Genomic DNA, 21685 nt, shown 5'->3' with positions numbered 1-21685 from the left:
ACCAGCTCTTGTCACTCTGTACTCCCCATGGATCTGCCCTCGGGTTGGCTGACGCGGTCACCATGTGACTGGTTTGACACCGCTTGGTCACCTGTGAGAGGTCACATGCCAGTGATGGAATAATCTCTCATGCTGGTTTATTCTAGACTTCTGCTGGCCCTGACAATTGCATGTTGGAGTATCTTCATAAGTGTTATTACAGTACGTCTGACTCAACTAGAGCATTTGGGTTGAGATTTTAAGTATTTCATACTTATAACCACCTTGCAAAGGGATTTAGCAATATCCAAAATGTGTTTGAACTAGCAGTCCCGTTTCTAGTGAGGTTACCCTTTTATGGGAGATAGAATAATGGTGCCCCAAAGATATCCATGACCTAATCTCTACAACCTGTGAGTATTTTACCTACATAGCAGAGAGACTTCAAAGATCTTAAAGATCTTCGGATAGGGAGATTATCCTGGATTAAATAGGTGGATTCAATATAATCCAAGGATCCTTAAAGAGAGATCAGAACAAAGGAATGTTCTCCACCCACCACAGCTGGCTATGAAGAAGAGGCAGGGAGATAGGAACCAAGGAATGTAGGTGGTCTCTAGAAGCTAGAGAAGGAAGGGCATTCCCCTTGGAGCCTCCGGAAGGAATATAGCCCTCTGACACCTTGGTTTCAGCCCAGTATTACCTTTTTCAGACTTCCACCCTCCAGAACTATATGATAATAAATTTACGTTGCTGTAAGCCATTACGTTTGCTGTAATGCGTTACAGCAGTAATAGAAGACTACTATACCTTCCACATATATGAAATAACGTATGCATAAGGCCGTCACTGTGGTTTTATCTGTAACAGCTAATAATTGGAAACAACTCAAATATCCATCATTAGAGACTAGTTCAAAAATATAGTGGGATGCTTTGCACCTGTGAAAAAGAGTGAGGAAGCTCTCTATATCTAATATGAGCTGAGCTTCAGGACATATTTTCAAGTAGGAAAAAAAGATAGAGAACACTATGTATTTTACCTTTCAAGTAGGAGAAAAAGAAAAATAAGACATGTATGTTCTTTTTCCAAAAAAAAAAAAAAAACCCCAAAACCAAAAAACACTACAAGGGTAGCCCAGAAATAAGTTAATGAAATAATTAACTATGGGATGTGGGATGAAGCAGCTAGGAAGGAAGCAAGACATCTCTGAGAATACATCTTTTAATGTATCACTTTGACTTTTGGACCAGGTAAACGTTTTATATATTCAAATTATAAAATTATATTTTAGATAATATTAAGATATTCATAATTAATTTTAATAATTTTCTACCTATGATTTACATTCTAAAATCTTTCCTAGACTTATTCTGCTGCTAATGGAATTCTATCCCAAATCAAAATAAATACTCAGGATCCAGAAACTGTTTCCTGACAGAACGGTCAAAATCATAGACTGCTGGTGGGTTAAGATTGACCATTTCTGCTGACTTTGCTGTTTCTTAAATCATATTTTTACATTACAGACCTCACTGACAGGCTATAGGACCTGGTACACCACTTAACCAAAAAATAGAGAAAACCAATTTCATAGAGCTAGCAACAGCGCCATCTGGTGGCAAAATTTAAAGCTATAACAATTAATAAAATTGAAGTAAAGTTCTTTTTGTTTTTTTTTGTTTTTTTTAATTTTTTTTTTTAAAGATTCTTTTTGAAGTGCTGTGTTCTTTAATGTTGAAGTTATATATGGCAGAAAAAAGCAACCAGAAATGGCTGGTACTGAGATCTTTTTTTCTTATGAATACAAGATTTATTTGTCTTCCTTCTTTCAAGCCCTGAGCCAGCCATTTCCCCCAGGTTGCCTGGAGAAGTACAGAAGGAGACATGAGAGAAAGAACTATGGGAGGTGGAAATGGCTCCTTCACAAGGCGAAGAGGATGACAAAGGCCACCATCAGGCAAAAAGAGCCCCATGGCCTCAGAGAGGGCAAAGCCCAGAATGGCGTAGAAGAGCTGCTGCTTTAGAGAAGGGTCCCTCCCATAACCAGTGATGAGGCTCCCAAAGGAAAGCAGAAAGTGTGAGTTGCTCGGTCGTGTCCAACTCTTTGCAACCCCATGGACTGCAGCCCACCAGGCTCCTCTGTCCATGGAATTCTCCAGGCAAGAATACTGGAGCGGGTTCCTATTCCCTTCTCCAGGGGATCTTCCTGACCTGGGATCGAACCCGGGTCTCTGGCATTGCAGGCAGATTCTTTACCATCTGAGCCCCCAGGGAAGCCCGAGACTCCCAAACACAGTCCTAATTCCAGTCCTGGAGCCAGCCACCCCTGCTGTGGCAGCCCCAGCTGCAATGAACTTGACCACTGTGTCAATGTCCCTTGAAAGGGCACTGGTCTGGAAGCCGTGGCTAGGAATAAATGAAGTGGTCAGGGAACGTGGGGCTGCCGAGCTACTGAGGCCTTCAGCTGTCAGCGTCGCTGGCCTTTTTAGTACCACTGCAGACAGTGACCGGCTCAATAGTGGAGAGATTCTCCTGATCCGGGAGGGCGTGCCTGCGTGCTAAGTCGCTTCAGTCGTGTCCGACACTTTGCAAGCTTATGGACTGTAGCCACCAGGCCCCTCTGTCCACATCCACAGGATTCTCCAGGTAAGAATACTGGAGCGGGTTGTCATTTCCTCTTCCAGGGGATCTTCCCGACCCAGGGATCGAACCCCCGTCTCCTGGGTCTCCTGCACTAGCAGGTGGGTTCTTTACCACTAGCGCCACCTGGGAAGCTGATCAAGGAGGGAGTGGAGACAAACTTGGCACAAGTGTACATTTTCAGGGGATGAAGGGCTGTTTCAGGAGAGCTGCTCCCAGTGCAGAGAAGACAGAGAGGGGTGGGCTGGTAGTCAGATCTTATCAATTCCTGTGTAAAACTGAAGTTACTCTTAATTTGATATATTACATTTAAAAATGCATTTAGCTTGCCCCAAATTCTTACTGAAATTCAAGCAATAAGAAGTAATGTTGAAAAAATTTATCCTAGTGTCTATTATGGACATGCCAAATCTATTTTCATAGTTTTAAAATCTATATTATAAAAATGCAGCCAGGAGGAGTTACACAAATCTTTCTGGTTATCTGGTTTCCTAAAAGTGAGAGAAACCACAACCATCTCCCAGGAGCATCTAAAGTGTTGAATAAAATACACCTTATTTGTTTTTCATCTTTCCTTTCCCAGTACTGGCCAATGAATGTAATTATTTCCTTCCTTAAGTCTCACCAAAAGCAAATTTTCTCTTTCTTTTTAGACGACTACATAAGACCTGGGTTTGATTCCTGGGTTGGGAAGATCCCCTGGAGAAGGAAATGGCAACCCACTCCAGCATTCTCGCCTGGAGAATCCCATGGACAGAGGAGCTTGACAGGTTACAGTCCACGGGATCGCAATAGTCAGATACGACTTAGTGACTCAACCACCACCACCACCACATATTAAATTAAACTATAGAAGAGAGGCAATTAAACAATTTGGAGTAAAAATATCTTTGTTCAAAAAATCTTAAAATAATTATCATAAAAACACTATTTGGATGATTATTTCCTTTGTGCCAATGCCTAAGTTGCTATGAGACAAATTAATTTGGTTCAAAAGAAATGTATTGAGCACCTACTATGTGCCCTGCATGACCCTGATTCAGGTATTGGAAGGGCTAATGGAGGTGCCTAAGAGACAGGGAAGTTTCTTTGAAGTTCACTAGAAAACTGGTCTGACTCTGTGCAACCCTATAGGCTGTAGCCTACCAGGCTCCTCTGTCCTTGGGATTCTCCAGGCAAGAATACTGGAGTGGGTTGCCATGTCCTCCTCCAGGGCATCTTCCCAGCCCAGGGATGGAACCCACGTCTCATATATCTCCTGCATTGGCAGGTGGGTTCTTTACCACTAGCGCCACCTAGGAAGCCCTAGAGAACTGGTAGTTAGTGGTGTGAAGGCTGGGGCTTGTGACTGAAGGAGGGCAAAAACAGACAGACCTGTGTAAGACTGGGGGAAAACAGAAAGGATGCTAATAAAAAGGCAGGAAGAAAAATTATGGAAATGCATGGACAGCTTTCTCATAGGGGTTGCCATTATTTCACCTTACTCTTTAGCTAACAGTATCGAGTCGTAAGGGAGGGTACAGTTCAGGAATTACCATCTCTCCGGGCATCCGCCACCACCTTTGCCGCAGACTTGCTCATCACGTGCACGATGTAGAGAGGGCAGTTCACGGCGCTGGCTATGGTGATGGCCCTCAGCGTGGCTTCTGCCTCCACCGCTTCTGGACGGCACAGCTCATGGCCCTCGGGACCCGTTATCCCCAACGCCAACATCTTCTTTGCTCCCTGAAAAGACAGCAGGAACGTACAAGGGAGAAAGCTTTGCTAATGACAAATCCCATCATTATGTTGTGAAATAAATACACTGCCAGGTTTTTATTTTAGATCTGTTTGGCTGAGATGGGTGTGAACGTGTGTGGATACAGTGTGCATTTTTGGTGAAAAAATAATCTACTAAGTCTGATTTGTTGCTGTTTAGTCACTAAGTTGTGTCTTACTCTTTGTGACCCCATGGACTGTAGCCCACCAGGCTTCTCTGTTCATAGGATTTCCCAGGCAAGAATACTGGAGTGAGTTGCCATTTCCTTTTCCAGGGGATCTGCCCAACCCAGGGATAGAACACACGTCTCCTGCTTGGCAAGTGGGCTCTTTACAGAGCCATCTGGGAACCCTGCTACTCTGATAACATGTTGTTAATTTTTCATATACATATTTCACAATTAACTTATTTTGATTGAAAAGATGAAGAAGATATGAGGTCTGTTCTAATCACATTCTTTGAAAAGACCCAGGAATCGAACCGGGGTCTCCTGCATTGCAGGTGGATTCTGAATTACCAGTTGAAGCCCCTTTGAAAAGCAGTGTCCATATTTAAGACATTGGTTCAGAACAAACAAAACGAAGAATCCCAGTCCCCCACATTAGATTCTTGTTGAAATGACTCATGCTATTGTGTAGTTAGTTCTAGTCTTTACCGATTCATACTCTTCACTGCCTTCTCCTCTAACCCACAGAATGATATTAGGCTAGTATTTCTCCTCTCCAAAAGTGTTATTTCTTCCTTACAAGAAAGGCAGGAAGTCAAGACAGAGTGTCAGAATGACTTGCCCGGTATCATACAGCTAGGACGTGGAAGAGTCCAGTTTAAATCCCAGTCCGTTTGAGCTTACAGCTCATGCTTTCCTCGTATCACCCACCACCCCCGCCTTCTGGCCATGTGGCCACTCTCTCACTGACTTTAATGGGAACTGAGCCCACGGAGAGAGAAAGACCAACCAGTATAAAGGGTAAGAGGCAGCTCTTTAAACCTTGCAGGTGGTGTACCCTTTGGGCATTAATGATGGAGCTAACATGAGAAATAAATATCATCTAGATTCCTCCAGAGCACATTTTAATACCCTATTTCTGAAAAGAGTGGGGCTTAAAACAGCTACCTAATGCTCTGCTTAAGTCATCAGGTTATGCTGATGCCCACACTTTGGCATTCTGAACCAGCAGCTTGAGCATACTTTAAACGAAAAAAAAGTGCTGGGGACACAAAGAAAAATATCTGTGCTTTTAGAATAAACTTTGTTTGAGATCTAATGGCTGCTCTGAAAAAGGGAACTCCTCATTCCAGTGCATATACCACCTGCAAAAAAACTCAGAGCAAGGACAGCAAGTAATTGGAGTCAAGTGTTTCCAAGTCGCAGAAAATTAGTTCCTGAATTTCCTTTCTTCTAGTCCTTTAAATGAATTTACCTACTTGGGGCCAGTCATCTTCACCTTAACTCATGGGCAGTTTCCCTTCTGTGGAAACTCTGAACGGTAATTACCTACCTCCGCAATTAGGTCTCCATTTTCGGCATGAACTTGAGCAATGGCTCCGATCTCCTTGCACCGAGAGAAGGCCTCGTACAGCTCCACATCTCTCACCATGTACATATCTTTATAAGCCATAAACATCTTGAAGGAGTTCACACCTTTATCCTGGGTGAGGATTTTCATTTCTTCTTTAACCTAAAAGGGCACCACAATCACAGCAAAATGTCACCCTTTAAAGATAATACCAGCATTCTCCAAAATGCTGCATTCAGAAGAAAATAAAGTAAAATGAGGACATCAGTTGAACCCCAGAAAAATGTAATTAAGGAATCGATCATTCCCCTGGGTCAGACTTCGTCATCTGATGAACTGCTGTGAAAGAGTTAAATCATGAAAGAGTTAATAGTACTCTCCCTCCCCCAAATACTTCACTTTTACACTTAGATATGAAATTCTCAGTATCTAGAGAAACAGATACTGAGGTGGGAAGAAATTATTCTAGAACATGAAAAGACAACCGTTTGGCAGCAACAGAAGCAGTCGTATCTCTAGAAAGAATCAGAGCTAATGTGAAGTAAGGTTTGGGGTCAAATCTGAACCCCACAGGAAGATGGAGGCGGTGGAAGATGTGAACTGACCCACTGGCAGCTCCTGGAGGTGAAAGATACTGAACCAGTGGGAAGCCCCAGGAGCCTTCTGGGTCGCCAGCTCAAAGGTTCTGATCACCAATTCCAGTGTGTGAGTGGGAGACTGGGGGTTCCTTCACACCGCCGAGCAGGTCTCCAGACATCAGCCAGGAGGCATCTTACAACTCAACTCAATTTTAACACTACCTGGAGACTGCACCATGCTCCACAGGTTAAGAGTTCAGTCCTATGGGGGTGTCCAGGTTGTCACCTGCACTTCTGACCAACCAGCTACAAATCAGAGGTTTCCACAGCCCCCTCCTCAGGTTCAATTAATCTGCTGGAGTGGTTCAGAGAGCTCAGAGAAACGTTGTACCTACTGGATCATGGTTTACTATAAAAGGACATGACAAAAGATACAGACGATCATCAGATGGAAGAGGTGCCTCATAGGCGAGGGAATGGGGAAAGGGCACAGGGCTTGTGTGTCCTCTGAGAGCGCCAGAGTTCCCAAGCCTCCACTCGGTCACCATCCTTGAAGCTCTCCAAATCCTATCCTTCTAGATTTCGTGGAGGCTCCATTACACAGGCAAGACTGATGAAAGCATTGGCCACAGGCAACTAACCCAGGCTCCAGCCCCTCTCCCTGCCTCAGAGGTCAGTTGGGTGGGACTGAAATTTTTAACCATCTAATCACACAGTTGGCTCCTGGGTCAATCAGCCCCTGTCCTTAGGTGGTGTCTAAAAATCACCTCTTTAATTCCTTGTAGCTCAGATGGTAAAGAATCTGCCTGCAATGCGGGAGACCTGGGTTCGAGCCCTAAGTTGGGAAGATCCCCTGCAGAAAGGAAAGGCTACCCACTCCAGTATTCTGGCCTGGAGAATTCCATGAACTATACAGTCCCTGGGGTCGAAAAGAGTCAGTCACAACTGAGCGACTTTCACTTCACTTAATACAATAGACCCTTTCATTGCCCTCATCATGTAGGAAATTCCAAGGATTTTAGGACCTCTGTGCCAGAAATGGGGACAAAGACCAGATGTGAATTTGTTCTTATAAATCATAATATCATACCAATGATAAGAGATAAGATAGGATCAAAACTAGTTTAGTAATTGCCTTTGCAGGTCCATTTTTAGTCTCAACAATGACTAATAACTTCAAAGGAAAAGTCAGAAGATTTGACCAAATAAAACTGCTTGAATTTCTACAAGTTGAAAAACACACACATACACATAAAAAATATACACATATAAATATAACATAAAACAAATATATATAATAAAACATAAAAAATATGTAACAAGGATAGGATTATTGCTTAGTTAACAAAAATGTCAGAGTTATTGCTGCTTCTACTTGGTAAGAAAAACCCTAACATTCTAGATGAAAAATGTTATTTACAGTTCAAACAGTAAATTCAAATGACTAATAAACATGGAAAAAATGTTAACCTTCCTACTCATTAAAAAGTGCAAAATAAAGCAAAGCAATCTTTTCCCACTGTATCAGCAAAGTTTTAAAAATGACAATATCAGATGTTAAGTTACTCGCTTCCATCACTGTTTACTCTTTTACTAATTTTTCTCACTTTTCTCCATGGCACTTTATCAGCTGGCATATAATATATTTACTTGTTGATGACCTGCCTCCTCCTCTAGAATTTTCACCCCATATGAGGAGGTGCATTGTACAATTTGGGCTTCCCAGGTGGCTCTGGGGTAAAGAATCTGTCTTTACCCCAGCAGGAGACACATGAGATGTGGGTTCAATCCCAGGGTGGGGAAGATCCCCTGGAGAAGGAAATGGCAACCCATTCCAGTGCTCTTGCCTGAAAAATCCCATGGACAGAGGAGCCTGGCAGGCTACAGTCCATGGGGTCGCAAAGAGTCAGACACAACTGAGCATGCATGTAAGCTAAGCTTGTATAGTTTATCTGTTGCTATATCCTAGAACAGTGCCTGGTCCATAGTGGCCACTCAAAAACTTTCTGTTGGATGAATAATGAATGAAAAGGAGCAGAAAACACCAAAATGTTGAGAGTGAACATCACTGACATGATGAAATGAGTTTCAAGATGCATTAAGTGACAACAGCAAGGGTAGAACTTGGTATAATGTGCTTCATTTTTAAAAACTTTTATAAGTTCGAATTTTCTGCCGTGAGTCTATTATTTTTATAGCGGGGAAAAAAATGCTTTAGACTGTTAGAAAATTCACACAACGGGCTTCCCAATTACAACCCACATTGCTCAAGTGACTCCCAGAGTAGAAGAGCCTTTCTGCAGATGGCCTTGTTAAACATCCCTGTCACCCATATCCGTGTCCGTGGGTAAGTCCCACTATCTGAGTCAGGCATGGTAGTTTAAACCTTGCTATTCCAAAAGTGTGGGACCTCAATAGCAACAGCAGCAGCACCCGGGAGCTTACTAGAAATGCAGAATCTCAGGCTCTACTGCGGAACCCCAGACCTACTGCTATGGGTTGACTGTGTCTCCCTCAATTCATAGGTTGAAATCCTAACCGCAGTACCAAATGTGACCTTGGGCATGCATGCTAAGTCACTTCAGTCGTGTCCAACTCTTTGGGACCCTATGGACTCCCACCAGGCTCCTCTGTCCACGGGATTCTCCAGACAAGGATACCAGAGTGGGTTGTTATGCCCTTCTCCTGGAGTCTTCCTGAAGGGCAACCCATGCCCTTCTTATGTCGCCTGTCTTGGCAGACAAGTTCTTTCCCACTAGCACTACCTGGGAAGCCCAGTACCACCTTGGACTTATAAAAAAATTAATAAATAGAAGGTGGCTCAGATGGTGAAGAATCCCCCTGCAGTGCAGGAGACCTGGGTTCGATCTCTGGGTTGGGAAGATCCCATGGAGAAGGGAGCGGCTACCCACTCCAGTATTCTGGCCTGGAGAATTCCCTGGACAGAGAACCCTGGCAGTCCATGGAGTTGCAAAAAGTCGGACACGGCTGAGTGATTTTCACTCACTCAATTAAGTAGAGTCAAGAGACCAGAAGGGGGAGCTCTCATACCTGCATGTACACACAGAAGAAAGGGTCCTCTTGTTTCTTGGCAAGGACCAGAACAATGAAAAGTCATGGACTCTGTTTACTGGAGCCCTCCCAATTTCCTTCTCCCCTCTATGAAAGCCTGCCCCTTCCCTTGCCCTGTGGGGACTTGCATGTGGCTCAACATGTTTGTAGACCCTGAACTGCAATTCTTCTGTTGATCTCAAATATGCCCATCTCTGCTGGAGAAATATCAAGCAGTCTCCTTGTTTCAGGTCAACATTTGGAAATAGGGCATTAACCAAAGTAATCAATTAAGATGAGGTCACTAGGGTGGGCCATAATTCAATGGGTAGCCATGCCCTTCTCCTGGAGTCTTCCTGAAGGGCAAAAAGCCCTTCCTGAATTCAATTTATAAAAAGGGGTGATTTAGCCACACACACACACACAGAGAACATCATGGGAAGACAAAGGCAGAGATTCAGGTGATGTTCCTACAAATCAAAGAATACCAGAGATTGCCAACAAACCACCAGAAGTTGGTGAGAGGCTTGAAAGAGATTATTCCTGACAGCTCTCAGAAGGGATCAACCGCACCAACACCTCGATCTCAGGCTGTGAGTCTCCTAAACTGTGAGACAGTACATTTCTGTTGTTTCAGCCACCCAGAAATTTGTAGTTCTTTGTTAAAGCAGTCCTAGCAAACGAATACACTCACTAAACATAATCTGTACTTTAACAGTATTCACCAGGTGAATTATTTACATATTAAAATGTGAGAAACACTGGTACGCGCAAGCATTTTCACCTTTGCTCAATATTATAAAACAAGAGTGGGAGGAAAGGAGGAAAGGACAAGGGAAAGAAGGAGGGGCCGGAGAGAAGGAGGAAGGCAGGAAGACCTTAAATGCAAAAAGGAGGTCAGATGCCTCATTTAGAATGCTGTTTCTGGAAAAAAATTAACTTTTTCTCTGGACTCTAAACCTTGCTAATACATTTGCTGAACTATCTGATTACTTGTTTTATATTAACTTAGTGTCTACAACCCAAATTTTGGGAGGAAGTAGGGACAGAAGTTACATGGTGACTTCAAATAAAGTCACCCCTGTGAGCCCTTTCTAGCAAAAAGATTTCTGAATTAAGTCCAATGTGGAAAACATGCTATTGATTTAAATCACAAGTAAAACTTTCTTTCCAAAGTACACATACATGTTTTCATGGGAAAAATAAGCTTATTTTAACATCTCACAAAACTATCTTTTCTATCTGAGTCATGTTATTTCTGCCATGGTCTAAATAGTGAGCAGATACAGAAGACTGTGGAAACTCTATTTTGAAGTGATCTGACCAGGAGTTGATATTAACAGAGCATCAGCTTAGCACACAGCTTGGAGAAGGCCTTGAAAACATTCCTGGTCTGTCCCTTTCTTGTTTTTTTTCCAGATATTAAAAATATTTATCTAACTGAAGTCTAATCTGTGGGAAAAGACTCCTTAAAAGTGCCTGGAGATGTTGAAGTTGAAAAGTCCAGTACTTTTAAAAATTGCTTTTAAAGTATTAACAATTCATGACTTAAATATTAGGAAAGACTATTGTGAATGAGTATAAGGGATTTATCCTATTATCTTCATATGCTTTTTCTTTTTTTAGTTTTCTCAATTGATAATACTTCACAGGATTTAAAACTCAAATGGTACAAAAGAGTAGGCAATGAAAAGTCTTCCCTCCAATTGTGAGTTCCAGGAAGCAACCAACATCACCGGTTTCTTATGTTTTGATGTTGCCCGTTCCTTGATCTTTGCACAGAGCAATGACTAAAGGACTAACTAGAAGAAATTGGACCCCTCCATGGTTCACCTGGTCACTCCACCACGTCACCGCCACATGAAGGCTATAGTCGCAGCAGACTTTGGGATCAGCCCAGCTTCGCCAGGTGTCAAAGGCCTCAATGAGGGAGTGGCCTTTGTGTGGAATAGCAAAATCAATGATCATGGTGGTGCCTCCTGCCAGGGCAGCCTGAAATCACAAAGAGAGTTTCAACAGGTTAGCCATTGGTTTTCTAGTTGAGTCATTTATCTCCTTGAACTGCACGCATTTACAAGCACTTGGGCAAATTTGACGGGCCCAGGAATTTGCACAAAGATGCTGCCTGTGTAAAAGATCCAGAGAGACATGAATAGATGTTCCATAAATTAAAGTGTGAAGCATTAAAAGAGCTAGAATGGCTTCTGCAAAAAGAATGACACGTCTGGTGAAATGAAAATGGCTTTGATCCAAAGAAAACAGAGTGAAGGCTGTAAAGAAAAGCCAAAACGGAAAAACGGAGACGATTCAAACATTTTTCTTCTCAAGAGAACTATATTCATCACTGTAAAATCCACTTCATTAGACTCAGTCTCGGAGAACTGTATCTCTAATGACACTGGGTTCCACACAGACTCTCAGAAGACTCACGTGATTCCCAGCTGGTCTTCGTTCAGGCAACTCCTGAATGGTTCCTTAATCCTCAGCTGTCTCCCCTAATCCATCTCCAGTGCTCTGGCCTTACTGTTACCCCTCGGCTTGCTCCTCATGCCCCCAGTTTTGCTATTACTTCTTCCAATACAAACCCCTTTATTGCAATTAGAAGGAAATTTCAAAGCACAAGTGTGACCTCTTGACTCCAAGACATAAAATTGAATGCTTCCCACTGCCCCTGGGATAGCCTTTAACATAAACATGGTCTACAAGGCCCTGCATGATCTGCCTTGAGACTTCTAGTCTCTTTGGCATATTATACTATGGTACATTATGACTGGATTAAAAACTATTAAGTTATATCAAATGTCTTTGACTAATTATTTACACTGCTTTTATTACAAGATGGTTAAGTATGTTTTTAACTGTTGTATTCAAACAATGATTGAATACTCACGTACAGTTGTGGGAGCCGGGCCATAAGGAAGGCAGAATGCCAAAGAAATGATGCCTTCGAACTGTGGTGCTGGAAAAGACTCCTGAAAGTCCCTTGGACAGCAAGGATATCAAACCAGTCAATCTTAAGGTAGATCAACCCTGAATATTCACTGGAAGGACTGATGATGAAGCTGAAGCTCCAGTATTTTGGTCATCTGATTCGAACAGATGACTCATTGGAAAAGTCCCTGATGCTGGGAAAGATCGAGGTCAGAAGAAGAAGAGGGCATCAGAGGATGAGACGGTTGGACAGCATCACCGATGCAATGAACATGAACTTGGGCAAACTCCGGGAAGTGGTGAGGGACAGGGAGGCCTGGCGTGCTGCAGTCCATGGGGTTGCAAAGAGTCGGACACGACCAGGTGACTGAACAATAACCACAATTCAAATGAAGAAAAACAACAGGCAGAGATACACTAGCGCATGGGTTAAGGGCACTGACCACACAGACTCACTGGTTCCAGGGCACAGCTCAGCTTCAACATTACACTCCGAGTCACTCCTTCACTCCCTCACTCCTTCCTTCCTTCCTTTTTAAAATTAAATCTATTTAGTGTTTATTTTTGGCCGCTCTGGCTCTTCATGACTGCAAGCGGGCTTTCTCTAGTTTTGGAGAGCGGCGGCTGCTCCCTAGCTGTGATGCACAGGCTTTCTCCTCGCAGAGCCCAGGCTCTATGGGTGCGTGGGCTTCAGTCGCTGGCGGCTCCTGGGCTTAGCAGCCTCTTAGCACAGGGACTCTTCCCAGACCAGGGATCAAACCCGTATTCCCTGTATTGGCAGGTGGAGTCTTTACCACTGGACCAGCAGGGAAGCTCTTTCCTTTGTTAGTTCATTTGTACCTCCCTTCCTTGTACAGTATTGCGCTGTGTATCAGGTCCTCAGAACTTATACATCTTGTAACTGAAGCCTGTGTCTTTTGAACCACAGCTCCCCTCCCGCCCCCCACCTGCTTCTCAGCCCCTGACAACCACCATTCTACTCTTGGGTTCTCTGAGTTTGGTTTTTTTAGATCCCACATATAAGTGAGTTCATATTATTTTACTCAGCACAATGTCCTCAAGGTCCGTCTCTGTTGTCACAAATGGCAGGATTTCCCTCTTTCTAAATGATATTCCATTGTATATACACAGGTTTCCTTTATCCACTCATTCATAGATGGACACGTAAACTTATTTATATCTTGACTTGTGACTAATCCTGCAATGAACAGGGGAAAGTAGACAGCAACTTCTCAACCTCCGGGTGCCTCTGATTGCTAACCTGTGAAGTGAGGACGATAATTGTACCTAAACCATACAGTCGCTGGGAAGATTATACTGAAGTGATGTATATAAAGTGCTTAATATGGTGTTTGGTTCATGGTAAGTGCTTCGTAAACTTCAACTCACAATGAGCCTTTGTGAATTAGGCCTTTTCCCACTTTTCATATGTCAGCTCATCTCACCATCAGAGACAAAGTTACATGTTGTCATGTTACAACAAAGAAGGGCGTGCCACCAGCTTCTCTCCCAGGTTTGCCCACATGTCACCTTCCCCTACCCCCCACCCCACAGCCTCCCTCCCCAGACATAATGAGTGCTCCCAGGTTCCAGCAGGTACACCAGCTATATTCCATCTCTGTTTTCGTACTTACTTCAGTGGATTTTTACTTTTTCCTTAAATCATTTGGTCCCACTCCAACTCTTTTTGCTCTCAAAAATCTCACTATTTATACAGGATTCTGTACTTTTATCTCTATCTTTAGATAACAATTGCCTTATGCATGGTGAAACAATACATATTTGCATTTCTTAAGACATCCCTATGGGTATAATGAGAGTACCAGAAAAAATTCCTTAGGCTCTGGATTTTTATTTGAATGCAGATTAATCTTCTCACCTTCTTCCTTCTAAAATATCTTCTCACAAATATCCCTTGAGGATGAAAGGCATTTTTCTAATAGAAAGTGCTGTTAATTAAAGTGTTGAAAGAAAATACCTTTTTCCTGTCTATTGAACTAGAAAATCAAGCTTAAAGAACAATTCTTCCCATATTAAAAGTCTCATCACATGCAGGATGTGGGAAACTAAATACAGTGCTGGTGGGAATATAAATAAAACGATGCAGCCACTTTGGCAGTTCCTCATAGAGTTATCATGCGACTTAGCAATTCCACTTCTAGGTATATACCCGAGAGAAATGAAAACATGTCCACACAAAAACTTGTACACAGATAATCAGAGCGGCATTATTCATAATAATCAAAAAGTGGAAACAACTCAAATGCCCATCTACTATTGAATGAATAAACAAAAGGTGGTGTGTTCATACAATGAAATACTATTTGGCCATTAAAAGGAATGAGATTCTGATACACCTGCTACAACTTGGATGAACCTTGAAAACATGATGCTAAGTGAAAGAAGCCAGTCACAAAAGGTTACATATTCTATGACTCCAATTACATGAAACATCCAAAAGGGATAAATCACACATTAGGAAGACTAGTGGTTTCTTGGGGTTAAGGGGGTTGGGGAAAGTTGGGATGAGAGCTAAAGGGTACTGGGCTTCTTTTGAGGGAGATAAAAATGTTCTAAAAATGTGGTGATGTTTGCACAGCTCTGTGAATGTACTAAAAAACATTAAACTGCACACCCAAATGAATAAATATTATTATATATGAATTACATCTTAATACAATTATTACCCCCCAAAAGTCTACCCTATGTAAGTTATTACATGGAATGAAAGGGGTGGTTACACACAATGCAGTGAAAAATCTTCCCTCCAATTCTGACTTCCAGGAGGCAATACACATCACCAGTTTCTTGTGTTTAGACATTGTCCATTCCTTGATCTTACACAGAGCAAGGACTAAGCAACTAAACAGAAGAAACTAGACCCCTAGTGGTTCACCTGGTCATTCCACCATGTGAAACACAAATGATCAGACACACGAATAATCAAACAGTCTAGAGGGGGAGACAGAAATACAAACAAACAATTATAAAATAATCAGATGGTGATAACAGGTAGCAAGTACACTTCCATAGTAAGCACAGTATAGGGACTGTGAAAAGGAAGTTAACATTGCTAAGCTCCTAGAAGAGATGGGCTTCCCAGGTGGTGTTAAGTGGTAAAGAACCCACCTGCCAATGTAAGAGACATAAGAGACGCTGGTTCAATCCCTGGCTTGGGAAGATTTCCCTGGAGGAGGGCATGGCAACCCACTACAGTAGTCTTGCCTGGAGAATCCTATCGACAGAGGAGTCTGGTGGGCTACAGTCCATGGGGTCGCAAAGAGTCGAACACAACTGAAGTGACTTAGCATGCATGTTAGAAGAGGCAGAGGGAAAAGACTGCTGGAAAATTCAGAGGAGGGAAACAGATCAGAGGAGGCTGGGATTTGAATTAGTATCAGGACATACACTCGAAGCTGCCACTAATGGTAATAAAATCTAGCTGGTAGAGAGCACCTATTATGTTCCAGGAACTATTCTGATGTTCTAAGAGTTTAAACCACCTCAGCAGCAGGTCATATCATTAACCCCGTTTTAGAGTTGAGGAAACTGAGAATAGCACCATGAAATAACCCCCTAGTTCTCACAGCGAGAGAATGACAAAGGCTGGACGGGACCCAGGTCACTGGGTTCCAGAGCCTGTGCTCTCGGGAACAGCCAGGAGCAGGCAGAAGTGCTGAGAAAAGGGTCCGCGAGGAAGAATCAGCAGAAAAGTGGTAAAGGGCAGAATGTATCTGCACAACAGACACCGGCTCACAGAGAACACAAACTCGTGGTTATCTAAGGAGAGCAGGAATCGGGGAGGGACAGTCAGGATTGAGAGATACAAACGACTGTGTGTAATAAAACAGAGCAGCAACAAGGATATACTGCACAGTACGGAAAATTATAGCCATTATCTTGTAATAACCTATAATGGAGTATAATCTGCAAAATCATTGACTCACTATGCTATACACCTGTAACTGACATAATATTGTAAATCAACTAACTGTACTTCAAAAACAGGGGGAGGTGGGAGGGAGGTTCTAGAGGGAAGGAACATATGTACACGATGACTGATTCAGGTTGACGTATGACAGAGACCAACACCGTGTTGTAAAGCAATTATCCTCCAGTTAAAAATAAATGAATTTGAAAAGATGACCAAGACGTGTGAAGCAGTGATTCCCAGAGGCAGGCAGGGCGGTGGTGGCTGCAAGGGTGATGGGGGTCTGTGAGCTGCGTTTGCTTGGGGTGACTGAGGTGGTCGATGAGGGGCAGAGGAGGGCGGCACAGTTGGGAGAGAGCATGAGATGCTCGGGCGCATGTCCACTCTGCAGAGAGAGAGAGACGCAGCCCTGATACTGAACAACACTCAGGAGGAAGATAGGAGAAAGACGTGGCAGTGACCTTGGAAAGGGTGCTAGAGGGGTCCTGGGGTCAGTGGAAATAACCAGAGACAGAGAGAGAGAGAAGCCGCAGCAACACGCTCCAGAACATATCAGCCCTTGGCAAGAAAACAAAATAGGACGGAGTCAGGACGAAACGTTTTCAGTGGCTGTTTCTGAATGGCGTGCTTACGGGTCTTCTTCATTTTCCTCCAGTTAACTTTTGTCTTTGTAGTTGCTATATTTTCTAGAAAAAGCCTAACTTTCGAAAGATGAAAAAATAAATTTTACATGGTTTTAGTGTGAGTCAAAGTCGTTCAGCGGTGTCCGACTCTTTGTGATTCCATGGACTATAGCCCACCAGGCTCCTCTGTCCATGGAATTCTCCAGGCCAGAATACTGGAGTGGGTAGCTGTTCCCTTCCCCAGCGGATCTTCCTAACCCAGGGATCAAACCCAGGTCTCCCGCATTGCAGGAGGATTCTTTACCGTCTGAGCCACCAGGGAAGCCTGGTGTATTATATTAAGTATAGGTTTTACATAATATGATACAAACTCATATATGCCATATAAATTAAGTAATGACGAGGCTCATGAAACTGAAGATGTGATGGTCAAACAGCCGCTTTTGTTAAAACTACAGCAAATTTCCTGGGGCTAGCTATAATTTAATCATGAATAAATATTTATCACAAATGCTTCACATCCCTAATGAACTGAAAAGGAGCAGACTTTTGTCTTTTTTCATTTCTTCTTGTTCTGTTTCTCTTTCCCACTTTCCTCCATTTCCTCAAATCTCAAAATGGGAACAAAGTGCCTGGGAGAGGACGGCCCGGGCCAGAGTGCGCAATGGATGGAAAACGGAATTTGTCTTTTTCCAAACCACTAGGGCATCATCCATCCATCTGCCGCAAGGATCCTAGCTGCTACCCTGGGATCTGGTGAACAGTGATTGGGCACCGTCAGCGTCCCTCCCTGTATCCCTCGAGCCTCTTTTCGGTCTCTCTAGTCACCCAGGGTCCTTTGGCAGCCCAGAGTTTTCTCAAATCCCTGAACATGATTTCAAGAGCTGAAATACTTCCTTCTTTCCCCTGGGTCCAGGGAGCCATGTGTCACAGCGGCAATTCTGTAATCTCAATTAAAGGGGACATTCAGACGTGGGAAGGAGACCTGTACTTCCTACTAAGTATTTGCCTCACAAGGAAGAGCTTGTTCAAACACTCAGTCCTGCGTTAAGCATCTTTTTTTTTTTTTTTCGGTCTTCTAAATCCCTTTTATTTATTTATTTTTTAATTTATTTTTTATTGAAGGATAATTACTTTACAGAATTTTGCTGCTTTCTGTCAAACCTCAACATGAATCAGCCATGGGTATACATCTATCCCCTCCCTTTTGAACCTCCCTCCCATCTCCCTCCCCACCCACCCCTCTAGGTTGACACAGAGCCCCTGTTTGAGTTTCCTGAGCCAGGCAGCAAATTCCCGTTGGCTATCTATTTTACACATGGTAATGTAAGTTTCCATGTTATTCTTTCTATACATCTCACCCTCTCCTCCCCCTACATCCATAAGTCTATTCTCTATGTCTGTTTCTCCATTGTTGCCCTGTAAATAAATTCTTCAGTACCATTTTTATAGATTCCATGTATATCCATTAGAATATGGTATTTATCATTCTTTTTCTGACTCACTTCACTCTATATAATAGGCTCTAGGTTCATCTACCTCATTATAACTGACTCAAATGCAATCCTTTTTATGGTTGAGTAGTCTTCCATTGTGTATATGTACCACAACTTCTTTCTCCATTCACTTGTCAATGGATATCTAGGTTGCTTCCATGTTCTATTGTAATAAACAGATATTGTAAATAGTTCTGCAATGAACAATGGGATATGTATGTCTCTTTCAATTTTGGTTTCCTTGGGGTATATACCTAGGAGTGGGATTGCTGGGTCATATGGTGGTTTTATTCCTAGTTTTTTAAGGAATCTCCATACCGTCTCCCATAGTGGCTATATCAATTTACATTCCCACCAACAATGCAAGAGCCTTCCCTTTTCTCCATACCCTCCCCAGCATTTATTGTTTGTAGACTTTTTGATGACAGCCCTTCTGACCAGTGTGAGGTAATATCTCATTGTAGTTTTGATTTGCATTTCTCTAATAATAAGCAATGTTGAGCATCTTTTCATGTGTTTGTCAGCCATCTGTATGTCTTCTTTGGAAAAATGTTTGTTTAGGTCTTTTCCTACTTTTTGATTGGGTTGTTTGTTTTTCTGATATTGAGCTGTATGAGCTGCTTGTATATTTTGAAATTAATCCTTTGTCAGTTGTTTCATTTGCTATTATTTTCTTTGATTATCTTGCTTTGATTTATGTCATCGAGTGTTCTACCTATGTTTTCCTCTAAGAGTTGTATAGTGTTTAGTGTATAGTTTCTGGTCTTACATTTAGGTTTTTAATCTATTTTGAGTTTATCTTTGTGTATGGTGTTAGGAAGTGTTCTAATTTCATTCTTTTACATGTAGCTGTCCGGTTTTCCCAGCACCATTTATTGAAGAGGCTATTTTTTCCCCATTGTATATTCTTTCCTCTTTTGTCAAAAATAAGGTACCCATAGGTGCATGGGCTTATTTCTGGGCTTTCCATCTTGTTCCATTGGTCTATATTTCTGTTTTTGTGCCAGTACCATACTGTCTTGATGACTGTAGCTTTGTAGTATAATCTAAAGTCAGGAAGGTTGATTCCTCCAGCTCTGTTCTTCTTTCTCAAGATTGCCTTGGCTATTCAGGGTCTTTTGTGTTTCCATATGAATTGTGAAATTTTTTGTTCTAGTTCTGTGAAAAATGCCATTGGTAATTTGATAGGGATCCCATTGAATCTGTAGATTGTGTTTGGTAGTATAGTCATTTTCACAATATTGATTCTTCCTACCCAGGAACATGGACTATCTCTCCATTTGATTATGTCGTCTTTGATTTCTTTCATTATCTTATAACTTTCTGAGTACAGTTCTTTTGTCTCCTTAGGTAAGTTTATTCCTAAATATTTAATTCTTTTGTTGCAATGGTGAATGGCATTGATTCCTTAATTTCTCTTTCTGGTTTTTCATTATTAGTGTATAGAAATGCAAGTGATTTCTGTGTATTGATTTCGTATCCTGCAGCTTTACTAAATTCACTGGTTAGCCCTAGTAATTTTCTGATACTATCTTTAGAGTTTTCAATGGACAGTACCGTGTCATCTGCAAACAAAGAGAGCTTTACTTCTTTTCCAAGCTGGATTCCTTTTATTTCTTTTTCTTCTCTGATTGCTGCAGCTAGGACTTCCAGAACTATGTTGAATATAGTGGCAAAAGTGGACACCCTTGTCTTGTTCCTGATGTTATGGGGGATGCTTTCAGTTTTCACCATTGAGAATAACGTTTGCTGTAGGCTTGTCATATATGGAGTTTACTATGTTGAGGTAGGTTCCTTCTATGCCCATTTTTTTAAAGAGTTTTCATCATAAATGGGTGCTGAATTTTGTCAAAGGCTTTTTCTGCATCTATCGAGATCATCATATGGCTTTTATCTTTCAATTTGTTAATATGGTGTATCACACTGATTGATTTGTGTATATTGAAGAATCCTTGCATCCCTGGAATAAACCCAACTTGATCATGGTGTATGAGCTTCTTGATGTGTTGCTGAATTCTGTTTGCTAAAATTTTGTTTAGGATTTTTGCATCTATGTTCATCAGTGGTATTGGCCTGTAGTTTTCTTTTTGTGTGTTGTCTTTGTCTGGTTTTGGTATCAAAACCAGATGGTGGCCTCATAGAATGAGTTTGAAAGTGTTCCTTCCTATGCAATTTTTGGAAACAGTTTTACAAGGATAGGCATTAGCTCTTCTCTAAATGTTTGATAAAATTCTCCTGTGAAGCCATCTGGTCCTGGGCTTTTGTTTTTTGGGGGATTTTTGATCACAGCTTCAATTTCAGTGCTTGTTTGGGTTGTTCATAATTTCTATTTCTTCCTGGTTCAGTCTTGGAAGATTGAACTTTTCTAAGAATCTGTCCATATCTTCCAGGTTATCTATTTTATTGCCATATTGTTGATCATAATAGTCTCTTATAATCCTTTGTATTTCTGCATTGTCTGTTGTAACCTCTCCTTTTTCATTTCTAATTTTGTTGATTTGATTCTTCTCTCTCTCTCTTTTTTTTTCTTGTTGAGTCTGGCTAAAGGTTTGTCAGTTTTGTTTATCATCTCAAAGAACCAACTTTTAGTTTTATTAACCTTTACCATTGTTTCTTTCACTTCTTTTTCATTTATTTCTGCTCGGATCTTTATGATTTCTTTCCCTCTACTAATTTTGGACTTTTTCTTTGTTGTTGTTGTTGTTGTTCTTTTTCCAGTTGTTTTAGGTGCAAAGTTAGGTTGTTTATTTGGTGCTTTTCTTGCTTCTTGAGGTAGGATTGTATTGCTATAAACTTTCCTCTTAGAAGTACTTTTGCTGCATCCCATAGGTTTTGAGTTGTGTTTTCATCGTCATTGTTTCTATAAATTTTTTTATTTCCCTTTTGATTTCCTCAGTAACCTGTTGGTTATTTAGAAACATGTTGTTTAATCTCCATGTGTTTGTGCTTCTTACAGTTTTTTCTTGTAATTGATGTCTAGTCTCATAGTGTTCTGGTCAAGAAGATGCTTGATATGATTTCAATTTTCTTAAATTTACTGAGGTTTGATTTGTGACCCAAGATGTGGTCTATCCTGGAGAATGTTCCATGTGCACTGGAGAAGGTGTATTTGTCTGCATTTGGATGGAATGTCCTGAAGACATCAATGAGATCCATCTCATCTAAGGTATCATTTAA

General features: G+C 41.8%; 1 protein-coding gene across 4 annotated transcripts in view; it reads right to left on the bottom strand.

The window, feature by feature from the left end:
• DPYS (dihydropyrimidinase) overlaps positions 1-21685 on the bottom strand; it is a 122389-nt gene that overhangs the window by 84453 nt on the left and 16251 nt on the right. For 3 of the 4 annotated variants that reach the window (XM_043880046.1, XM_043880045.1, XM_043880044.1), the window contains exons 2-4: positions 11361-11519; positions 5881-6060; positions 4158-4347 (exon numbers count right to left, since the gene is read on the bottom strand). In XM_043880046.1, coding sequence (XP_043735981.1) covers positions 4158-4347; positions 5881-6060; positions 11361-11519 — 529 coding nt within the window. The remainder of the gene's footprint in view (positions 1-4157; positions 4348-5880; positions 6061-11360; positions 11520-21685) is intronic. The other variant, XM_043880047.1, reaches the window with a different exon arrangement.

This window comes from Cervus elaphus, chromosome 21 (assembly GCF_910594005.1).
Source record: "Cervus elaphus chromosome 21, mCerEla1.1, whole genome shotgun sequence".
NCBI classification, from domain to species: domain Eukaryota; kingdom Metazoa; phylum Chordata; class Mammalia; order Artiodactyla; family Cervidae; genus Cervus; species Cervus elaphus.
This window is presented reverse-complemented; position numbering and strand designations above follow the sequence as displayed.